General features: G+C 37.2%; 2 protein-coding genes across 4 annotated transcripts in view; one reads left to right on the forward strand and one right to left on the reverse strand.

Annotated features, from left to right (window-relative positions):
- The window catches only part of PSMA1 (proteasome 20S subunit alpha 1), a 112750-nt gene extending 107954 nt beyond the window's left edge, over nt 1-4796 (reverse strand). Inside the window, exon 1 of the mRNA XM_069469626.1 lies at nt 4605-4796. The gene's annotated coding sequence lies outside the window, so the exon portion shown is untranslated. The remainder of the gene's footprint in view (nt 1-4604) is intronic.
- A 157-nt stretch (nt 4797-4953) lies between these two features.
- Nucleotides 4954-22737, forward strand: part of PDE3B (phosphodiesterase 3B) — a 139604-nt gene continuing 121820 nt past the window's right edge. For 2 of the 3 annotated variants that reach the window (XM_069471176.1, XM_069471175.1), the window contains exon 1: nt 5161-6202. In XM_069471176.1, coding sequence (XP_069327277.1) covers nt 5225-6202 — 978 coding nt within the window. In that variant the 5' untranslated portion in view covers nt 5161-5224. Of the gene's footprint in view, nt 6203-22737 lie in introns of all 3 variants that reach the window. The other variant, XM_069471174.1, reaches the window with a different exon arrangement.

Genomic DNA, 22737 nt, shown 5'->3' on the forward strand with positions numbered 1-22737 from the left:
GGAATCCAGAAATGACTGCTGTCTGGGGTAAAAGGCAGTTTGCTCTTGCTGCCTCCTGTAGATTGCTTGGCCTGGCAGTTTGTCACTCTCCTGGGCAAGTATCCAGCTTGTGGTAGTGAGGTGGTTTTGTGGCAGAACTCCACAATTAACCACAAGTTCAGTGTCAACGGTAGGCTGCCACCGTCGTGGCTGTGATCCTTCAGATCTGCTGGGATAGCCAGAGCTGAAGAAACTACTGCTTGTCTAAGGAGGGAGCAGGAAAACTTGGAAAGAGTCTGCATTGCTGTTTATTGTTCAAGGTTCGGGTTTTAGGTTTAAACAAAAAATCTAGGAAATTTCAGGTTAATAGTTATAGATTTAATACTTTTACCAGTTGTTATATTTAAAAATTATAATGGTAAGTATGTGTCATAGATATAATTGTTGCTCTGAAAACTAGAAACAGAAAAACAAAAATTCTTAAAGTACTAAATATATGCTTTCATAGCAAACAAAATCCAGATATCATCATTTGAATTAAAATAAAAAATCATTTATACATCTTTTAACCATTTATTTTATGTTGAAAGTTAAATAAAACATAAACACATGTATAATGTTTTTATAAATCTAAGATAAAGGGTTCTTTTAGTGATTTGGTGCAAATGAATGTTAAAAAATATTTTTCAATAAAAATATAAAACCGTTTTTTTATCATATCATATTTTAAGAGTTTTCTATTAAAATTCATTAACTAATAAAGCAAAAAAATCAAAGGACATACAACTAAAATATGATTTATTAAAATTGTTTTGAGAAATATAAACACACTTGAAAAAGCTGAGAACTTGCTAGGCAAAAAAGTTCAGCACTGTGCTAGGCATAGAGGTTGAGCTAAGTATAAGACAGAATTCTTGCATTTGAAGAGTATGTTGTAGACATAGCCATGTAAATGAACAAATGTGATAACATAACATAAACCTTCATATAACATATAGTAACAATAAACTCCAGTTCCATATTAGGGCCACACCATCTTTCTAACCCCCTCATACCTTACGCTTTTGTTCTTTGCCCTCATACCTTACACTCCAGCCACAGGATGCTGGAGTTATCTAAATGCACTATGGTTGCATTCTTCCAGATTTTTCCACTTGCTTGTTTCCTTTGCTCAGATTTTCTTTTTCTCAATTTTACTTAGTTAACTTCTATTCACCTTTCAGTACTGAGCTCAGAAATGATTTTCTCTGACTCGCCAGAGCATTACTCCTTACTCGCTCTGCCCCTCCCCTGAACTCCCAGAGTATACTGAGGCTACTTACCTCTCTATCACAGCTCCTGTTATACTGGGCTCTAACAGTCTTTTTACTCTTCTAGCTTCCATTAGACTAAGGAACCACACCTTTATTACTGTCTTTGTCATCTAGCCCAGTGTCCAGCACAATGTCACGTCCATAACAAATGCTGAATGAATGAATGCATTCATTAAGGGAGAGAGATTAAATGTTGGTGGAGGGGGATGGTACATAGGAGAACTGAAGAAGTAAAACAAGGGAGGGAATTAAATATAGAGAAGAAAGACAGGGGGTGAGGGAGAGGGGGGAAGGGAGAGAGATCAGAAGATGGTCATCTGTACAGACACTGGGGAGAGAAAGGAAGAAGACAGTAAGGGAGAGAACCAGAACTGGTAGAAGAGAACAAATCATGAGAACAAGCAGAGACAACCACACAGTGGGGAGACTCTAGGAGAAAATGATTCCTTTCTTCTTAAATAGTCCTGACACACTGTTCCCAACAGTTTTTTTAAAATCACATATTCATTCTCTTATGATATTTAATAGTCCATGTGCACATGTTCTATCTTGCAGATAAAGCTGCAATAGTTAAAAATACTTGTTGAGGTGAACTAAAAGTGAGTCAAAATGAGGCTCAAATTCTGACATGAGTATTAGCTGGGAGGAAAATAGGTATTAACACACTTGGGCAACAACGTTGCCAGTGCACAATGAAAACTGAATGATCCTTTCTATACAAGAGAAAAGCTAGTCTGTTTTTATTTTTAACTACAAGCTTATAAGTTTTAATACTTTCATTCTTTCAAAACCTTTTCATGTATCTTATAGGGAAGACTCTAGTTTTATAAATTTGGAGTCTCCATGATACTGGTTAATATACTACTTATTTCTGAAAGTTTCTTTGATATTTAAAACTTTGTCAGACAGAAATCAGAAAAGAGGAATACGCAGGGGGTTGCATTGCTCCAGCATGACTTGGGAGCTGGGTAGTAAGCACTATATTCCCCATGCGATTGGTCGTCAAACCAGGAGAGTGTGGAGAGATCATGGTCAAGATGTGAGGGAAGGCAAAGTCAGGTAAAATAAGGCTGGGGTAGAGTTCTGAGAAAAGTCAAAGGTACACTGTGACTTTAGGTCTTTTTCACCACAGATAATGGTCATAAATTCTTGAACCGAAAGACAAGAGCTAAGTCATTTATTGGTTGAAGTTTGGCAGGAGAATAATTAAATAATTTGACTTGTAAGAAATGTGGCCTAGTGATAATTTTTGACAAAGACTGTGAACAGAAAAGGGAGTAGCTATAAAAATAGCTAGCTCATTCTTTTTGTGCATATTTTTAGTTAAGTAAACTTCTGACAGTCTTTGGTCACGCTCTTACATTTTGTTTTAGAATCCTCTCAGGTGCTGGGTTGGCATTTAGAGGGATGCACTCCAACTATGGGTTATTGGAAAAGTTGGGCTTTTAGCTTCACAAAAACCTGAACAACAGCTGAAAGAAGGCCAAAGAATTGAGAAGTAAACTCATGAAGAGGGCTTTTAATTTTATTTTTCAGAACACAGTCCTTTGATAAAAATCCCTTTATTTTTACTTGTCAACACTGAGAGTTTGGTTTAGTTTGGTAGTACAAATAATACAAAAGATTGGTCTTGGCAATCTGAAAGATGAAGCCTAAGGATGCCTATAAATTTTTGGCATACAGAATATGGCCATACTACCCTGAACGTGCCTGATCTTGTCTGATCTCAGAAATCAGAGCTTTTTAAAACCAGAAGGGATTTCAAAGGTTATCTAAATTAAATTGCGTCATTTTACATTGGAGAAAGATGACACCTGTAAAAGTTATGTGACTTGCTTAATAATGCCAGGGTATGAGTGCCTAGGCCTGGACTAAAACTCATGAAACAGGATCTCTAGTTCACCACTTTCCCTTAAGATGCCTATCCTACCTCACATGACAACTTCAGATTAAAAAAAAACCTCACAAAAAACTTTAATTTGAATTTGTTCTAATTTTAAAATCAATTTATTATTTCCTTTGGAATTTATAATGGACATTTCAGTAATATGTAATTTCAGTAATATGCTTATGCTAGTTTTTTCATGCCCTTCTGTACAAGCTCAAAATGTATCCATTAAGTTTACTGTTTTAACCTTTAACCTGTGGTTATGAGTTCTATGCACATCATTTAAAAAATGTATTTGCTGAGTTTTGCTGAAATGAGCATTTTTTTTTTGCTTTCAATTGTCATGCCGGAAAAAAGATCTGATAGATTTTTATCTTTTAGGAAAGCATTTGGGTAATCAATTAGAAAACTCTATTAAACATTTATTCCTTTATCCACTGTACAGAAAAGGGAATTCTGGACTTTTTCAACTTAGTCAAATTCTTGTGCTAATTTCTCAGCTATTTCTGCCACACATATGAACTATGATCATATACGAAAATGTCTGTTTTAGGTCATGGCTGCGGGCATAGATTAATTGATGAAAAATGGGCCTGTTTGTAGGATTTATCACACAGTAAGGTTCTCATCTCCCTGGAAAAAATGTGCAATTAGCTCTTTGAGAAATGCAGGCCTGTTTTGAGGTTGAAGGGAGAGTTTTGGTGGAGGGAAACAGTTCACTCTCTAAGGTAGTTATGATTGGTTGGATTCCAAAGCAGTCCCTTCCGTACAGCAAAGTTCTTTTCTTCTCGCTTTCCACTCAATGTTTCCTAGTGTTGCTAGTTTCACCAGTACTTCACAGATAGCACCTTATTTGGCTTCTTTCAAGGCCAACAGATTCAAACTGGAGAGTGGTCTTGGAGAAGACTCCTATACTCCCCCTCCCCAACATGCTGTTACAGTGAAAAAGCTTTCAATCTGGAAAGAGGAGCGGAGGATACAAGATGTGAACCAAGTGGGTATGTATGGCAAGGATGCAAAGTGGAGGTGGGGCATTGGTTCCTCCCTTGTAAAGATGGTTCTTGAGCAAGACACAGATGCTCCCAAAGTGCATTCCACGTGCACGCTTCTCCCTAAGAGCTACTGCAAGATCCTGGGCCTGCTGCGTGGCCCAAGAATTCAAGTCTCTTTTGAGGGCAGACTTAGCCACAATGATTAGGGTTTTTCGCCATGGCCTTAGTAGTGGCTGGTCCTCACCAGGTCACAGCTTTGCTCACAGAGTCCAAGGACCCACCCCCAACTGGGCTGAGCTTTGAGGCGGCTCCCCCCACTCCTCCCCTTAGCTTGGCATCCCTACTATGCACTCCCCTTAGGGACCACAAACGCCCTTTCGCCCCAAGACCCCGGTAGTGACCTGTCGGAGCCTGGCTGGGTGTGTGACTTACCCTCAAAGGGAATGTGCACGCCCGGGGACCCAGGATAACGGGCTTTCCCCTTCCATCCGAAGATGTCTCTCCCAGGCCCGGCTGGTCTCTTGACTGCCGCGACAGCGCTCTCCTCCTCCGGGGCATTCTGGATCCGCAGGGTCCCAGGCTCGCGTCCCCGTCGGGCGGCCGCGGCGCTGGAGGCCGTGGGACGGGGCGCGGGCGCGCGCGGCGGCGGGCGGGGCGCGCGCCCGGCCGGGGCAGCCGCGGGGGAGGAGCGCCCGCCCGCCGCTCGCGCGCCCAACGGACCAGGCTAGGGCCGTGAGGTAACTGTTGCAGCCAGAGAGCTGGGAGGCGACACTGAGACTACAGTTCCGAGAGGTGCCCGAGGGAAAAGGAGGAGGCAGCCGAAGCGATCCGGGAGAGAAGCCCCTTTCGCCCCTCTCCTCAGCCAGCATGTCGCGGACTCCGCCGCTCCTCAGCCCGCGCGGCGGAGACCCGGGGCTGCGGCGGCGGGCGCAGCTCTGACGCGCTGCCAGCCGGGGGGCGCCCCGAACGCGGGGGCGGGGGTCTGGGAGTGTCAGCGGCCGCTGCGCTACGAGCTGGGGGTTCTGAGCCCCGCGGCCACCCCGGTCCCGGCCATGAGGGACGAGCGAGAGGCCAAAGCCATGCGGTACCCGCAGCAGCCGGACGGGGCCGGCTCGCCCCCCGAGAGTCTGAGGAACGGCTACGTGAAGAGCTGCGTGAGCCCCTTGCGGCAGGACCCTCCGCGTGGCTTCTTTTTCCACCTCTGCCGCTTCTGCAACGTGGAGCTGAGGCCGCCGCCGGCCTCCCCCCAGCAGCCGCGGCGCGGCTCCCCCTTCTGCCGGGCGCGCCTCTCGCTGGGCGCCCTGGCTGCCTTTGTCCTCGCCCTGCTGCTGGGCGCGGGGCCCGAGAGCTGGGCTGCCGGGGCCGCCCGGCTGCGGACGCTGCTGAGCGTGTGCTCGCACAGCCTCAGCCCCCTCTTCAGCATCGCCTGTGCCTTCTTCTTCCTCACCTGCTTCCTGACCCGGACCAAGCGGGGACCCGGCCCGGGACGGAGCGGCGGCTCCTGGTGGCTGCTGGCGCTGCCCGCCTGCTGTTACTTGGGGGACTTCTTGGTGTGGCAGTGGTGGTCTTGGTCTCGGGGGGACGGGGACGCAGGGGTCCCCGATCCGGCCCCGCACACGCCCCCGGCGGTGGCGGGCAGGTTGCTCGTGGTGCTGAGCTGTGTGTGTTTGCTGACGCTCGCGCACCGGGTGAGGCTCCAGCACAGCATCCTGGTGCTGCTCTTCACCAGCTTCGTCTGGTGGGTCTCCTTCACCAGCCTCGGACTGCTGCCTTCAGCCCTCAGGCCGCTGCTCTCCTGCCTGGTGGGGGGCGCCGGATGCCTGCTGGCCCTGGGGTTGGATCACTTCTTTCAAATCAGGGAAGCGCCTCATCATCCTCGGTTGTCCAGTACCACCGAAGAAAAAGTGCCTGTGATCAGACCCCGGAGGAGGTCCAGCTGCGTGTCGCTGGGCGAAACTGCAGCCAGTTACTACGGTGGCAGTTGCAAAATGTTCAGGAGACCTTCGTTGCCTTGTATTTCGAGAGAACAGGTATGTTGACCAGAAAGCAAGGTCTGGTAAGGAAGCGGGGCAGGTTTATCGCTTCAGTTCCGGAGTTGAAGTAGCGTATTTGAAAACATGTTAACTTCCAGAATTGGGGGGATGGGGAGGGAAGGAAATAAAATTTTATGATGGAAAGGGTTCCAAAACACAGGATGCTTTTTTAAAGTGTAGAGAAGCAAGTACCTTTTATCTTTGAGTAGAAATGCAATAGCCCGCTAATCATATGGCACTTCTTAAAGACTTTATGCATTCGATGAGTTCTCAGAAGGATGAGGAGAATCGTTTGTTGTTTAATAGATGACTACTCCCACTTTTGGCATACTCTGATATATGTATTTTTGGTGTCATTTTTCTGTTTGCTGTTGCAATGATGTCTGCCTAAAGTTAACAGCCTTTATAATGAGGGAATACATATAAGAATTTTAATGTGGGGTTTTGTTACTATTGATGATAATCGAGAGGAGGAAGCTGGGATCTTATAATTAAAAGAACAGTGATGAGCTTTGGAAATGAGACTTATTAATTTAGATGAAAAGACAGCAGTATAGGCTATTACAATCTTTTACAGACTCACGATTGTGTGTATTTGTTGCATAATTAGGAGAATGTTTTGGCAATTTAACCTTTAAACTCAGTAATGCCTGGAAAGATGCCAAAAGCATTTCCATTTCCCCCCCATTTACATATTTTTGTTTTTTAAAGGAATTGAACTTAACAGGGAATGAACTTGCATCTTTATGAAGTGTTGGAAAACCTACCTGACCACATCACCAAGCAACTCATTAAGTATAGCTACTATTTATTGAGCATTTACTAAGTGCAAAATGCTTTACATATATTGTCTGAGATCCTCACAAGAACCCTGTTTGGTTGGTGACATTAATCTTTATTTAGAGATGAGTGAATCAAGGCTTATAGAGATGACCCAACTTCACATGTCTAGTAAGTGGCAGTGTTGGGATTTGATGACATTTTTCCGTTCTCAATGCTGTGTTCTGCACAACTAAAAGGGTAAATGTAGAGGTTTTGTTTAAGTAGGAGAGTAGGAGTGTATACTAAGTTTTCAGATGTTTTTGATTAGTGATGTGTTTTACATTGGGAGCTGGTATATTGGAGACAAAATTTTGTTTCTTGTCCTTATTACATTTGATGCATTCTTCTCTCTTCTTTTTTCAGTTTTTGTCCCTTGTGTTCTCTTCAAGCTACTACATTGATTTTATGACATGTTTAACACTGATCTGTAGTGTTCAGTGACACAACATTTTGCTTCTTGAAATGGCTTCAGAGGCCACTTTTGCAGTCTATAGTTATTTGGCCAAATACTTGAAAAAATTCTGTTATGCCTTTTGTTTTCTCAGTTTACTACCAGTGTTAATAGACAGTGCTTAGCAAAATGTGTATCAGAAGAAAAATTGTTTTGAGAGGATTCATCATAGAGCAAAGTAGTATAAACTGTTTTCATAGAATGGAATAACATTTGACTTTTGACTATATGTGAAGAGATTGCATTTTTTAACACTGGAAAAGTGTTTTAGCACAATTCCATCACATTTGTGGACAATTTTCCTGAATTTAACAGTTTAACATATTTTAATTGTAATTTGTTGATATGGTCAATTATGTTTGGACTCTTGTGTGTGGAAAATTTCTTAATTCTAGTGTGGTGCTCTTTTCATCACAGCAGCCGTTTTCAACCTTTAGGTGTGGTATTATATCAGGTAGCTTCATTTATTATTTGTATTAGACGAAAATAGAATTTGTGCTTCTAAAAAGGGCATATTTTTTTAGTGCCTTATTCACATTCTGCCTTGAATAGGAACATTTTTGGGGACTTAAAACATATGCTAATTGTTAAGGGGTTTATATGTGGTTACTTAATGTTAAGTGTCACAGAGTAATTCTATTTTGACATTACCAGAAAAGGATATTTTTGACTTAGCAGAGATTACAATAACAAGAATTTTTATTTATGCTTGTTCCTGAAGTTTAACAGTGGATGTGTGATTTTTGTTTGCATGTATATTCTGTTAAAGATATTAAGGGGAAACCGGTACTTTCATGGAAGTAAAAGATCAAGAGATTTTTTAATTTTCAAAGTACCATATGTGACAGTGGTCAAAACACTCTGTTGTTTCAGAAAATGAAGGAAGATGAAAAGATTTTAGGTAGAATTTGACGTACGGGAGAATACCCTGGATTCAAAGGCTAAGGATTGAGGCTTAAGTCTTGGCTCAGCTATTTAGTCTTGGAAAAATCAGTGAACCTTTCTGAGTCTCTGTATCCTGTCAAATCAGAGGATCCCAGTAGATGAATGAATTCTATAATACCTTCCAACTAAAATTAATTTCTTTTATTAGTTTACACTTTTGGTAAAGTATAAATAAAAGTATAAATAAAATGTCACAAGTTAGTAATTCTTGAAGTTTTATTTAAATGTTGAATTTTGATATTGCTAACCTGTATTTTCCAAGGTGTAGTAATTGGAAAAGATGAGCAAAATATTCTGTTTTCTGGAGAGAAATTTCCTTTAAAAAGTATATGTGGTTTCATTTTTTTGATGGTAACGAACGATTGCACCTTTTCATTTCCTTAAGAATTTAAACATTGTTATTGAAAACCACTTGAAAACTTGTATCAATATAAATGTTTTTAATTATGTAAGAATAGATTTTTAAGTAATTTTTAGGTTTTAGGACGTTATGTTAGGCTGAAAAATAATGGCACATGTTCATAAAATTAGATTAGATTTATAATATTTTATTCAAATGCTGTATATGGGTCAGTTCTTCCTAAGGGTTTTTTTTGTTTTTTTTTGTTAGCAAAACACTTAGACATTTAAAGTTTAAATCTAGTTACTGCTGACTGTGTGCTGCTTTGGTGGTTAATGGAAAGAAGCACTAAGTTTGTAATTTATTTGCTAGGAGTCAGCTGAAACTAACAATAGGAAGTTAAAAAAATCAGTTGTATTCATAGAAGCTTTGACTAGAATTGAACAAACTACATTTCTATACCACTTTAATTGTATATTCTACAATGTAGTTTTCAGCTTTTCAATGAGATCACTTTGTGTGTGATTTGGTAAATACCAGGTTTTGAAAGGCGTAAGTTAGTGTGTGAGATATTTTTCTATACCTAAAATGCTAAGTGCTTTCTAAATGGTTAGGTAAATATTGAAAAATTCTGCGGACTTAATGCCCATAAATATTATTTAACGTGTTAATTTTATTTGAAAAAGGAATACATATACAGTGTGAGGACTTAAAAAAAAAGAGATTTGAAAGTATAAGTGATTATTTACCCACCTAAGAAATTTGCAAGGCATACCCTGCTGCTGTGTGTTTCTTTAAGAATACTGTAGTATTTGTGAAATTTATTTTATGGCTTCAGTGAGTGAGTGTTAGCTATTCTAATTTCATGTTAATAGTTTGTGGTAAAATATCCACCTACGTAAAATCTTATACTCTATTTTGTAAATATTGTGTGTACTCTGCCATCAGAATTATCTTTCAAAAACACAAATTTGATCAAGTCTCTCCTGTTTTAAAAATCTTTAATGGCTTTTCATTGTCCACAGTTCATGCTCTTGACCCTTACTTGCAAAGTCCTTCATAACCTGCTCTTAGCCTTTTGTTTCGTTTCGTTTATTTATTTACTTTTTTAAAAGCATGCTAGAACGTATGGAACACTCCCTTTCTGAATCCATCTTTGGTTCTAGCTATTTGAGGGCTGCTTCTTGTTATTGAGCTTGTGGATTTTTTCTTTTTGCTTTTTACCATTCCTATTTGCTGAAGTCTCCTTGAAGGAGCAAATAAGATTAAGACATCTTTAGACAGTACACTGATACTCCAATTAATATATAAGCTGAAACCAAACTCCATTATAGCAGAGTGGGCCATATTTAAAAATAAAAATTGGCAAACTATGTGAAGCAGTGTTAATGTGTGACAGAATATTTTCATTATATTGCACGATATAGTAACATCTCCATAGTTTGTGTTTTCATACACCAAGTGGAAGGTAACCATAAGTAAAACTGTAAAGTGTGCCCTCAGACTCTATCCTCCTTAGTGGCAGTCCCATCTCTCATTCTCTTTCCCTAACCAGTCAGCCAGTTTCCCTAGCACACTCTTCTGCCTTCTTATACCCCATCCAAAGTAGGAAAAGTTTATACTTGCTGGAAAAACTTATTTCAGTATAAATGTTTGTATAAATATAGAAGATATAGGAGAGATTTAGAGTTTATCTGATTGAAATCTGCTCATTATGTAGAAAGAAAAGAAATTGAACCCCAGAGAGAGAAAAAATAACTGGCTCAGGGTTATACTGTGAGATACTGAGAAAACAGTAATTAGAACCTAATCTTGATTCCTAGTCCTCCTATACTTTCCGTAAAGAGCACATGTACCTGCCATTATTTATAGGTTTCCAAGGCTGTACTTAATTTTGCCAGGTATCTCCGCTTTTGTGATAAAAGGCAATGTCCCTGGTTAAAGGAGCTGGGGGACAGTAGTGGAAGAGAAGAGAGAGAGAGAGTTAGTTAGGAGGGATTCTCGAAAATAATAACCTCGAAGATAAACTTCTGATATAGTTATTTTGGAGTGACTTGTAAGGATGCAGCTGCTCTCAAACTCAGTGCCTGAGGGGCCAGCTACATAACATTAATATATTTATGTTATATGTTGAGGAAAGAGGGGAGGGTGAAAAGGAGAGTAAGAAGAATGGAAGTGAACTGACTATTGCCTGCTTTCCTTGAAGGCATTTAATTTAAACAAAACAAACTGAACAACTGTCTTAGCCAAACAGAACTTTAGGAGACCTAGGTTCTGTCTGTGGGTAGTTCCTGATAGTTTATAACACTGAATTGGTGTTCATCTTGTTATTTACAAACTGATCCATGCTTACTTCGGTGGTCATTAGAAGGCTGTTCTTAGAGCATGGGACAGAAGAATGTATCTCCTACTGTTTTTTTTTTTTTTTTTCTTTTACAACCTAGAACTTTCCATCTATCCTTGATTTACTTAGGAGGTATCTTAACTTTGTAGATTTACTTTCCTCCATCAGCTACAGTAGATTGTTTGGCTACTTCTTCTTCCCTTACATTTCATACAACTTGCATTCAGCATATTTTAAATTTACTTAGAATTTAAATTTTTAATGAGAAATGGCATACGTGAAAGACTATATATATATGTTTATATGGCTTAAGAAAAAAATAAAACAATAAAAGAAGAAAAGTCATGTACTCTGCTCATTTCCTTTGAAGCCCTCGCTTCCACCCAACCTTTCTTATATCCCCTTCTCTCTGCCCCAAAATAACACCTCTATCATTTTTTTTGATATTTGTTCCCTTGCTTATCTTTATAATTATAACCTTGTATGAATGTATACCTAAATAATATGTATTGTTTAGTACTGTCTGATTTTGGACTTTAGATAAATAGAATCATACTACATGTGTTCTTCTGTAACTTTTTTTTGCTTGACATTTTCTAAGATTTATCCATGTTACTGCAGATAGTTGTAGTTCATTTCTTTAATGCTGTATAGTATTTCATTGTATGAACATAATAAATATCCATTACACTGTTCATAAGCCCTTTGGTGATTTTTAGGTTTTTGCTATTCTATACAATGTTGCTATGAACATTCTTGTAAATATTGTGGTCGAGTGTCATCCAGCAAGAGGATTGGCCTGTCTCTGTTGACCAATCTTGGCTGCTTAATCGCAAGCATCCTCAACATTTCGTCCAGTCGGTTGCAGTAGACATCCTTTGCTGTGATCAGTTTACCAGGTTTCACGAAGCTGTAATGGATAATACCAGCACTGTATCACCAAACAGACACCATTAGCTTTTTTTGATGAATATTTGGTTTTGGTCTGTGTTTGCGCACTCCACCTTTATCCAACCATTGTGCTGAATGCTTGCGATTGTCAAAAAGAATCTATTTTTCATCACACATCACAATACAGTGTAGAAATGGTTCGCCTTTATGTCGTAACAGCAAAGAAAGGCAAGCTTTGAGACGATTTCTCTTCTGACGCTCGTTTAATTCATGTGGAACCCATCTATCCAGATTCTTTACCTTGCTGATTTGTTTCAAATGGTCTGATATTGTTGGAATAGTAATGTCAAACTTTGCTGTTAATTCACAGATAGGTTGAGATGGATTTGCTTCCACTACAGCTTTCAGCTCATCATTATCCACTTTGGTCTCAGGTTACCCATGTGGATCATGTTCAAGTCACGTGTTCCATTCTGGTTAAACTCACCAGAATGGAACTCCTCAAACCATCGACATACTGTGTGTTCATTAACCACATCCTTCCCAAATACTTTGTTGATATTTCGAGTTGTCTGCTTTCCATTGGTTCCATGATGGAACTCATATTTGAAAATAACACGGATTTTTAACCCATGGTTTCACAAAAATTGCTCTAAAAAAACTTGAAAGATAATCACAAGCCAAACCGTGCATTTGAAAGACTGAGGATGTACCTTCACAATAAAAATAAAATGAGAAGGATCAAAGTGAAATGTCAGAGATAACAACTGTCAAATTTAGTATTTAAGGAAGTCAGACATTTCATATTAATAACCTAATATCTCCTGGTGCATGTGTGTGTGTAGAAGTGGAATTGCTGGGTTGTACAGTATGGTCTTATTCAACTTTACCATGTAATGGTAGTTAAAATACTGGCACCCCAGAGATGTCCACATTCTCATCCCTGGAATTTGTGACTATGTTACCTTACAAAGCAAAACAGATTTTGGAGATGGGATTAAGTTAAGGATTTTGAGATGAGGAGATTATTCAGGATTATCTGAGTGGGTGCAGTGTAATCACAAGGGTCCTTAAAAAGTGGAAGAGAGAGGCAGAAGAGATGGGAGAAGAGATGGGACAGTGGAAGCAGGGTTGGAATAATACAATGTGAGGACTCTCAGCCCACTTTGGCTAGCTTTGGTGATGGAACAAAGGGAACCATGAGCCAAGGAAAGCAAGCAGCCTCTAGAAGCTAAAAACGTCAAGGAAACAGATTTTTGCCTAGAGTTCCCAGAAAGTAATGAAGCCCAGCCAACACCTTGATTTAGCTTGGTGAGATCTGTGTCAGACTTCTGACCTACAGAACTATAAGCTAATAAACTTGTGTTGTTTTATGCTGTTTAGTTTGTGGTTATTTGTTACAGGAATGTATTAGTTTGCTAGGACCCCTATAACAAAGTACCACAAACTGGGTGGCTTAAACAACAGAAATTAATTGTCTCACAGTTCTGGAGGCTACATGTCCAAGATCAAGGTGTCACCAGGGTTGGTTCTCTCTGAAGCCTGTGAGGGAAAATCTTTTCCATGCCTTTCTCCTAGCTTTTGGTGGTTTGTTGGTAATCTTTGGCTTGTACATATGTCATCCTGACCTCTGCCTTCATCATAGCATTCTCCCTGTGTCTGTTCACATAGTCTTCCCTCTGCACTTGTCTGTCTTTGTGTACAAATTTTCCATTTTTATAAAGACCCAAGTCACATGGAGTTAGTTTCTACACTAATGACCTCATTTTAACTTGATCAGCCATGGAAAGATCCGATTTCCAAATAATGTTACATTCTGAGGTACTGAGGATTAGGACGCAACATATCTTTTTGGGGGGACACAATTCAACAATACAAGTAGCAATAGAAAACTAAAACCACCTAAAGTTGAATTGTTTTTCAAAATGGACATAACATTTATATTTTTGCTAGCAGTGAATGTCCTTGGGTCCACATTCTCACCAACCAATGCTTCCTATTTACTGACTGTAATTTTTGCTAGTCTAGTGGGTATGAAATGCTATTTCTTTGTGGTTTTAATTTGCATTTTTCTAATTACTAATACGGCTGAGTATTTTTAAAAATTTTATGGGCTATATTTCTTATTCAGGGATTTCTTGTTCATGTCTTTTGCTATTTTTAAAATTGGGTGGTTTGTTTTTTTCTTGATAATTCATGAGTTCTTTATATGTGCAGATATGTATCCTCCATTGGTTGTTTGGACTGCAAATATCTTGTTCCAGTTTTTATAGCATTTTTCAATAGAAGAAGTTCTTAATTTTAATGTTGTCACATTTACCAATCTTTTCCTCTAATGATAAGACTTTTTGTGACTTATTTACAAAACCCTTCCCTAATGGAAGTTGTAAAATATACTCACTTATTGTCCTTTTAAAGTTTTGCCTTTCACATGGTTTTCATCCACCTAGAATTGATTTATATGTGTGATGTGATGTAGAGATTCAATCTCATTTTTTATCCACATGGATATCCAATTATGCCAACACAATTTATTGAGACGTTTATTTGTTTTCCATCAGCAGTGCTACCTCTGTCGTATATCACATTTCAATATATGTATGAGTCTGTATCTGGGCTTTTATGTTTCATTCATTAGTTTATGCACCCTATGTTAATACCACACCATCTTAATTATAATAGCTTTCTAAGACTTAATATCCAGTAAGTCCCCTCATCGTGTTCTTCTCTTTCAAGAGTGTATTGGTTATTTTGGACCTTTGTTTTCAACATAAATTTTAGAATAAACTTGTGAAGTTCCACAAAAAAATTCTGTTGAGATTTTGATTGGCCTTAAATCTTTTGAGCAATTTAGAGGAGAATTGCTTTTGATTGAAATTTTTAAGTTGCAGTTTTCTGGGACATCTGGGTTGCAATCTTTTGGCCATTGTGAATAATATGCTGCTATGAACATGGGTGTTTGAGTCTCTGCTTTTTGTTCTTTTGGGTATATACCTGGAAATGGATTAGTTGAATCATATGATAATTCTATTTTTAATGTTTTGAGGATCCACCATACTGTTTTCTACAAGTGGCTGCACTATTTTATATTCCTAACAGTAATGCACAAAGGTTCCATTTCTTTACATTCTCATCAACACTTGTTATTTATTTATTTATTTTTTTGTGGTAGTAGCCATTCTAGTGGGTATGAAGGTGATATCTCATTGTGGTTTTGATTTGCATTTACCTAATGTTAGTGATGTTGAGCATCTTTTCATGTGCTTTTTGGCCATTTGTATATCTTCTTTGGAGAAATCTCTATTCAGGTCTTTTGCCCATTTTTTAATTAGGTTTTTTACTGTTGAGTTTTATTGTTATAAGAGTTATTTATATATTCTAAATATTAATTTCTTATCCGATGATTTGCAGATATTTTCTTCTATTTTGTGGGTTGCCTTTCATTCTATTGATAGTGTCCTTTGATGTGCAAAAGTTTTTAATTTTGATGAAGTTTAATTTGTCTGTTTTTTTCTTTTGTTGCTTATGGTTTTGGTGTCATATTAAAGAAATCATTGCCAAATTCAATGTTATGAAGCTTTTCCCCTATGTTTTCTTCTAAGAGTTTTAGAAAACTTTTAGTTCTAATGTTTAGGTCTTTGATCAATTTTTGAGTCAATTTTTGGATACAGTATAAGGTAATTGTCCAACTTTATTCTTTTGCGTGTGGATATCCAGTTTTCCTAAAACTGTTAGTTGAAAAGATTGTTCTTTCACCATTCAATAGTGTTGGCTCCCTTGTTGAAAATTACTTGACTATATATGTGAGGGTTTATTTCTGAGCTGTCTGTTCTATTTCATTGGTCTATATGTCTGTTTTTATGTCAGTACCACACTGTTTTGATTACTGTAGCTTTTTAGTAAGTTTTGAAATCAGAAGTGTGAGACTTCAAACTTTATTCTTTTTCAAGATTGTTTTGGCTATTCGGGTGTCTTTTGAGATTCCATATGAATTTTAGGATGGATTTTTCTACTTCTGCAAAAAACGTCATTGGGGTTTATTTTTATTATTATTTGTCATGGTAAAAAGTACGTAACATAAAATTTACCATCTTCACCATTTTTAAGTGTACAGTTCAGTAGTGTTAAGTGTATTTACATTGTTGTGAAACAGATTTCCAGATTTTTTCCATCTTACAGAACTGACACTATCACTTAAATAACCACTCTCCTTTTCCCTTCCCCCAGCCTGTAACTACTATTCTGCTTTCTGTTTCAATGAATTTGACACTTAAGATACTTCATATAATGGAATCATACAGTATTTATCTTTTGTTAGTGGCTTATTTCACTTAGTGTAATCATCATTGGGCTTTTGATAGAGATTGCATTGAATCCATAGCTTGTAGTATTGGCATGTTACAATCATAATATTAAGTCTTCCAATCCATGAACATGGGATGTCTTCCCATTTATTTTTTTGTCTTAATTTCTTTCAGCAACATATTTTAGTTTTCAGTGTACATGTCTTTTGCCTCCTTGGTTAAGGTTATTCCTAAGTATTATATTCTTTTTGATGATGTTGAATTGTTCATTGTTAGTGTATAGAATGGAACTGATTTATATGTGTTGATTTTGTATCCTGGAACTTTGCTGAATTTGTTTATTCCATTAGTTTTTTTGTGCAATCTTTGGGGTCCTTATTTAGTTTTTGATTGAATTAATGCTGCATATGTAGGCTGAGAAACCTCAAGTGAAAAATGTAAAATGGTTCCAGGTTGATCATGTTCTCAGGCAACTGTAAAAGAAATTGAGATTGTCTAATTCATCAAATGATTTCCTAAGATAAAATCCCAAGGAAATTGAGCAGTGCATGGCCAAAAATCCATAAAACATGCAAGGAAATAAGGCATTGTAAGAACCTACAGAAAAAGTACACAGCAAAAACACACTCACAAAAGCTTCACATATTGGAATTATCATATATAAAATATAAAAACAGATGTTACTATACTTAAGTAAAATAGAAGCCTGAAAAAATGGTTGGGGAACAGGGGATTAAAAGCACAATCATACAAATTTAAAAAACTGCAACTACTAAAGATGAAAATATAACCACAAATTAAAAACTTTTGCATACATTAAATAGCAGTTGAGAGATAGACTTTGTTAACTGGAAGATAGGTCCAAAGAAATTGCCCATAATATGCAAGGAAGAAAAGATGGGAACTAAGAAAGAGAGGTTGAAAGAGTTGGAGAATAAGGAGTGAAGTTGAACATGAATTTAACTGAAATTCCAAAAAGGGATAATAAAATGGTGAGCAGGCAATATTTGAAGAGATAAAGGCTGTAAAATAGCATTTTATAGAACTGGTGAAAAATGCCAACTTTTTTTTGTTTTGTTTTTTGAGACAGGGTCTCACTTTGTTGCCCAGGCTAGAATGCAGTGGTGTCATCATAGCTCACTGCAACCTCAAACTCTTGCCTCAGCCTCCTGAGTAGCTGAGACTACAGCTATGCACTACCATGCCTGCCTAATTTTTTTCCAACTTTTTTTTTTTTTTTATCTAGTAAGGTGACTGAATCCCAAGAAGAATAAGTAAGAATAAACCCATCCTTAGATACATCATTGCAAAATTGCATAGCCCCAAAGAAAAAGAGAAGTACTAAAAGAAGTCAGAGAGAAAAGAGAAATTGCCTGCAAAAGAACAAATGGTTATTATACTGAAAGGTGACTTATCAGTAGCAACAGTGGAAGTTATAAAGCAGTGAATTATCATCCTTCATGTGCTAAGAAAAAATAACTGTCAAACTAGAAATCAATGCCCAGTAAAAGTATCTCTCTACAGGGAGAGCAAACTAAAAGCATTTCAGACAAGCAAAAATTGAGAGTTTTTAACCACCAAAAGTACGTAAGTAGAAGAACTGAGATCAAGAAAGAATGCTAATGACAAATATGTAGGTAAAACTAAGCAAACATTGATGTTATAAGACATTACTAACAATGCCTAATTTGTGAGGGGAGAATAGACTACAATTAAAATAGTAGAAAATAATAGCATTTACGTTGGAAGGAAAAATTAGAATAGTGTGCTAAAAAGTCATATTTCAAGAGGAGAGTTAAAAGTCCGACTTTAGATTTTGTTATATGTAGACAGCTAGTGCAAATGCTGAAAGAATAGGTATTGAGTGCATAACTTCCAAACAAATAGAGGGGGAAAGTGGAGTGAGGAAAAAAAGAAAAATCAATGCAATATAAAAAAGGGAAACCCAGAAAACAGGACAAATATAGAAAGCATGTAAAAAGATAATGGAAATATTAATAAATGCAAATACTGTTTATCAGTAATCACAATAAACAAAGAAGCAAAGCTATAGTCAAAAGAAGATAAAGATTCTTCACTTGGATTTTTTTAAAAAAATCTGACAACTCTTTATAAACCTAAGGATTTATAAAGATTGAAAATATAAGAATGGAAAAAGGGTACAAGACAAGTACTTACAACAAAGTTGGTAAAATATTAACATCAAACCAGGAAAAAACTTTACTAAAGAAAAAGATGATCATTATATAATTATAAAAGATTTTGCTGCAAAGATAAAATTCTAAATTAATAGGTACCTAATAACATGTCTTTGTCTATATATACATATACCCATATAATCAATAACTGTGTCCAAATTTACCTACAACAGAAAGTGTTCCTTTTGTATACTATTTTATTTATACCTTTAGTTCATTCCTATCACATTGGTATATTATACTTTGCTTATACTGTCTTAATTACCGTCACAGTTACTTACCCTCTTTTTTGAGCATTGCAGCATGTTAGGTGCTATGAGGGAAATATAATGATGAATCATGGTTCTGTCTTTACGGAGTTTATACCCAGTAGAGACAGATGTATAAACAAGCTGACTATGAAACAGAGTTACAGTAATGCTGTATTTGTAGTCTGAGTACTTTATTGTGGAAGGCAAAAAGAGGGATCAGTTTTTTAGGGAGAATGTTTTGGAAGTCATCATGGAGGAGGCATTTGAAAGATATATGGGATTTGATTAAGTACAGGCAGGCATTGGAACTGATAAATCATCTGAACGGAAGGAAAATTTTGGTAGTTTATGCCAAATTACTCTAAAATCAGTGGTAAGGTTAATTGGAATTTAGAACTTTGAAACAATCTCTTTTTATTGTCCTGAAACTTCTCTTGGAACCGGTATTAAGTAAAAAAGTAGATCCTTTCCATATAGGATTATATAGGGGAAATTCTTTCAGCAGTTGTCAGTATATGAGGACAACAAATAAAAGATACAAGTGATGATTTCAAAAGTGATTAAAAGGGATAATTTGAATTTCTTATCTTTTGAAGTTTCAGAGTTAAAGGTTAAGTAAGAACCTTTGGTCTTCCAGAAGAAAAATTTGTCAGTTGCTGCAATTAAAATTTACTGTCCCATAAGCTTTTTGTTCCAGTTTGTCACTTTGGAGTTGGAGGTGCACTGGAAATTCAGACAAATGCCCATACCTATAATTCTTCCTTCACGGTTCACTGTCTGTTAAGCATGTTGATAGCTATACAACCCTCCCCCAGGAATGGTGAGAGAGAGGTAAGAGAAAAGGAAACAGAGGGAAGAGAAACCTTGTAAAAAAGTGACTCCTCCAGTCCTCTTCCTCATTCCAGTATTAGTTACTTTGCTTTACTACTTCGATTTAATGCTTTGTTCTACTTTTCAGAAAAAGTCTGCTGAAGAACTTCAACCACTTAAATGGTAATGATTCAAAGCAGATAAAGATAAATATGGATATAAATTTTTACTAATTATGAGGAAAAATTTTTCTTTAGGGAAAAAATATATACACATTAGTAAACATTAATACTTATTATTATGTAAATGTTTTGTGTGCTTTTGTTGTAAAAATAAGCACCATATAGAAGTAGCTTTAATATCTGAAAATTCATGCCTTCAGCGAACATCATGAGGCATTCTGCTAGGAGTTACGAGGGCTGTGAAGAAGAGTCATTTAAGAATACTACTCTCAGGAGTTTAATAGAATATAAGATTAAAAAATGAAGATTTTATTTCAAATTACAAAAAGAAGGCCATATAATATTATAGTGTCTGAGAGGTCTCAATAACACCCATATTTTCTGCCCAAATTCTGAAGAAACTGAGAAAAGAGTGACAGATGAAAGATCAGAATACCACCTTTATTTCTGATACAGCTGAGATTGGAGGACATGGCTTATATATGCAGACAGTTAGGCTTTCTGATACTGAACCTCAAAGTTAAATAGACTTACCTGATCCAAAGCAGGGACAGGGTCAGGAACATCCTCCCTGTGAGAGCCTGTCCATGGAGAAGCATTGGCAAACTTCTGCTTCCAGCTAGTGGGTAGGCTTCCAAGAGCAAAAAGCAAGGGGCAGAATTATGCTTACGTAATTCTTTAGTCTAAATTTACCAATCAGGTAAGTCACTATTGCCTTTTAGGAGAAACATAAGTGAGGGGGTAGAGAGACCCCAGAAGTATTTGGGGAAAATTCTTCCTCATAAAAGCCATAGGATTTGGAAAGGGAGTTGCCTCTCAACACACACATAGAAAAAGCCATTTGTAATCCTGACATCTTTTATACAACATGTATTTTAATTTTTGCATGTTCTCTTTTTTTGCAACCATAGTTTGTACATAGTTGCATGGAATGTACATAATTTAAAAACTGAACCTAGATTCTACCTTTCTTCATTTCTTTCTTTCCTCTCTTGACAAAATTTGAGTCATTTTTTTCTGTATGCCTCTATAGTTGCACTTTATACTCTCTATTGTATTTGTGTTGACAGGTCTTTCTTACCTCTATATTTTGTGTTCTTTAAATGAGGGAACAGTATCTTATTTATTTGTGTATATCCAGTGCTTGGCATGTATCAAATAGTTTATTGAATTGAATTATTGCATTAATATCATTCTCTTTATCACTTCACATGGCATTTTTCCCTAGTTGCTGCATAATATTCCTAATTACATCATTGAAAATAACTTGAGGAAGAGAATGCCTAAGGAATAAGTTTTTGAAATCACAAAACCCAGTAATAATCTTGGGAAAGCTTACCTTAGGAAAATTCTTGACTTTATAGGTGAAGCTTAGAAGAATGTTGAAAGTTGGGAGAATGGATACTAATGCAGGACATTGCGAGCAGGAGTTACCTCTTTTTAAAAAAGAAGAGGCATACATAGAATGATTTGAGGTGAGATCATGGTGATGTGGTAGGGTTATAAATAATTTTGGTGTTCCTTTTTCAGATATGGCTTATAAAAAATGCTTAAGAATTGGTTAAAAATTCCTAGGTGTTTGAATGGTTCTCAGTTAACAGGTGTTGATAGAACATTTTCAGTGTTTAGATGGCACTTTTTATTTCTAGGGAGAACTTTGTTTTTTGTTTTTTTTTTTGTTTGTTTGTTTTTTGAGCCAGGGTCTCGCTCTGTTGCTCAGGTTAGAGTGCAGTGGTGTCATCATTGCTCACTGCACCCTCAAGTTGCTGGGTTCAAGCAATACTCCTGGCTCAGCCTCTCAAGTAGCTGGGACTACAGATGTGCACCACCACATCTAGTTAATTTTTTCTTTGTTCAGGCTGGTCTCAAGCAATCCTCCTGCCTCAGCCTCCCGAAGTTCTGGGATTACAGGCATGAGCCACTGCACCTGGCCGAACTTTGCATTTTAAACACAAATTTATTAGTTTTTATGGTTCACCAAAGGAGGAAGATAATGGTAAATTACTAGTCAAAATTATCTGGCAAACTCTAGGAATAATGTGATTATTTTAAATTAAGTGCATTTTTTATCAGGTAACTGAAGTTTATCTTTTTATAAGTTATATCTTTTTAGTTTAAATACATTTTACTGTATCTGTTTCTGACATGTTTACCCCTGTTTCTGCTTATTGAACAGGTCTTAGTGAAAACAATTTATTATTTCCCTTATAAGGGTTGTCAGTTTTTATACATAAACATTTATTAGACAAAATTATTAACAAGTAGTACAAAAACGGTTCATACAATCTATTTGGTAAACTCAGTGAAATCCCAGTTCTTTGTTCCTCTATCCAGATAATTCAGCCACATCTTCCATAAAAGGCTCTCTTTAGGTAGATGAGACAATACCCTGAGGGCATTAATTGTTGACTTTATAGTCAGCATTAGGCAATTAAAATACTCCAAAATCAATTATAGACTCAACTCAAACCCTAAGAACCATTCTGAAAGGCAGAGGATGTAGTTTCTCAGATCATATTCCCTGTTTATAAGGGAGAGGAATATTTCCAAAATATTCAAGACAGTTCACATATATTGAATGCCACTGATTTCAGTGACAAAAGCCCATTTCTGACATTCCTTATATAAAGCCTTTAGGGCTAATAGGAATAGCTTCTGAAGTGATTATAGTACCTGCTTTGGGAGTGTGGCCTTTCTGATTACATGCTAGCTGGTCACCCCTAGAATATAAATTCTTGTTAAATAACATATTTAGATTTAAAAACCAAGAAATGAGAATGTAAGCTCCACGAAGGCAAGAATTTGGGTCTGTTTTATTCATTGCCGTGTCTAAAATAATGCCTAGCCTTGAGAGCTCAAATAACGGTTGAATGAGTAAATATCACACTGACTTTGCTGAAGTATGTAAATAAGTTATAGACATTATAAAAACAATTATGTTTTGGCCACAGCATAATGAATGCAACAGTAATAAAAACAGATTTGAAGCACACA

Source organism: Eulemur rufifrons, chromosome 6, assembly GCF_041146395.1.
Source record: "Eulemur rufifrons isolate Redbay chromosome 6, OSU_ERuf_1, whole genome shotgun sequence".
Taxonomy (NCBI): domain Eukaryota; kingdom Metazoa; phylum Chordata; class Mammalia; order Primates; family Lemuridae; genus Eulemur; species Eulemur rufifrons.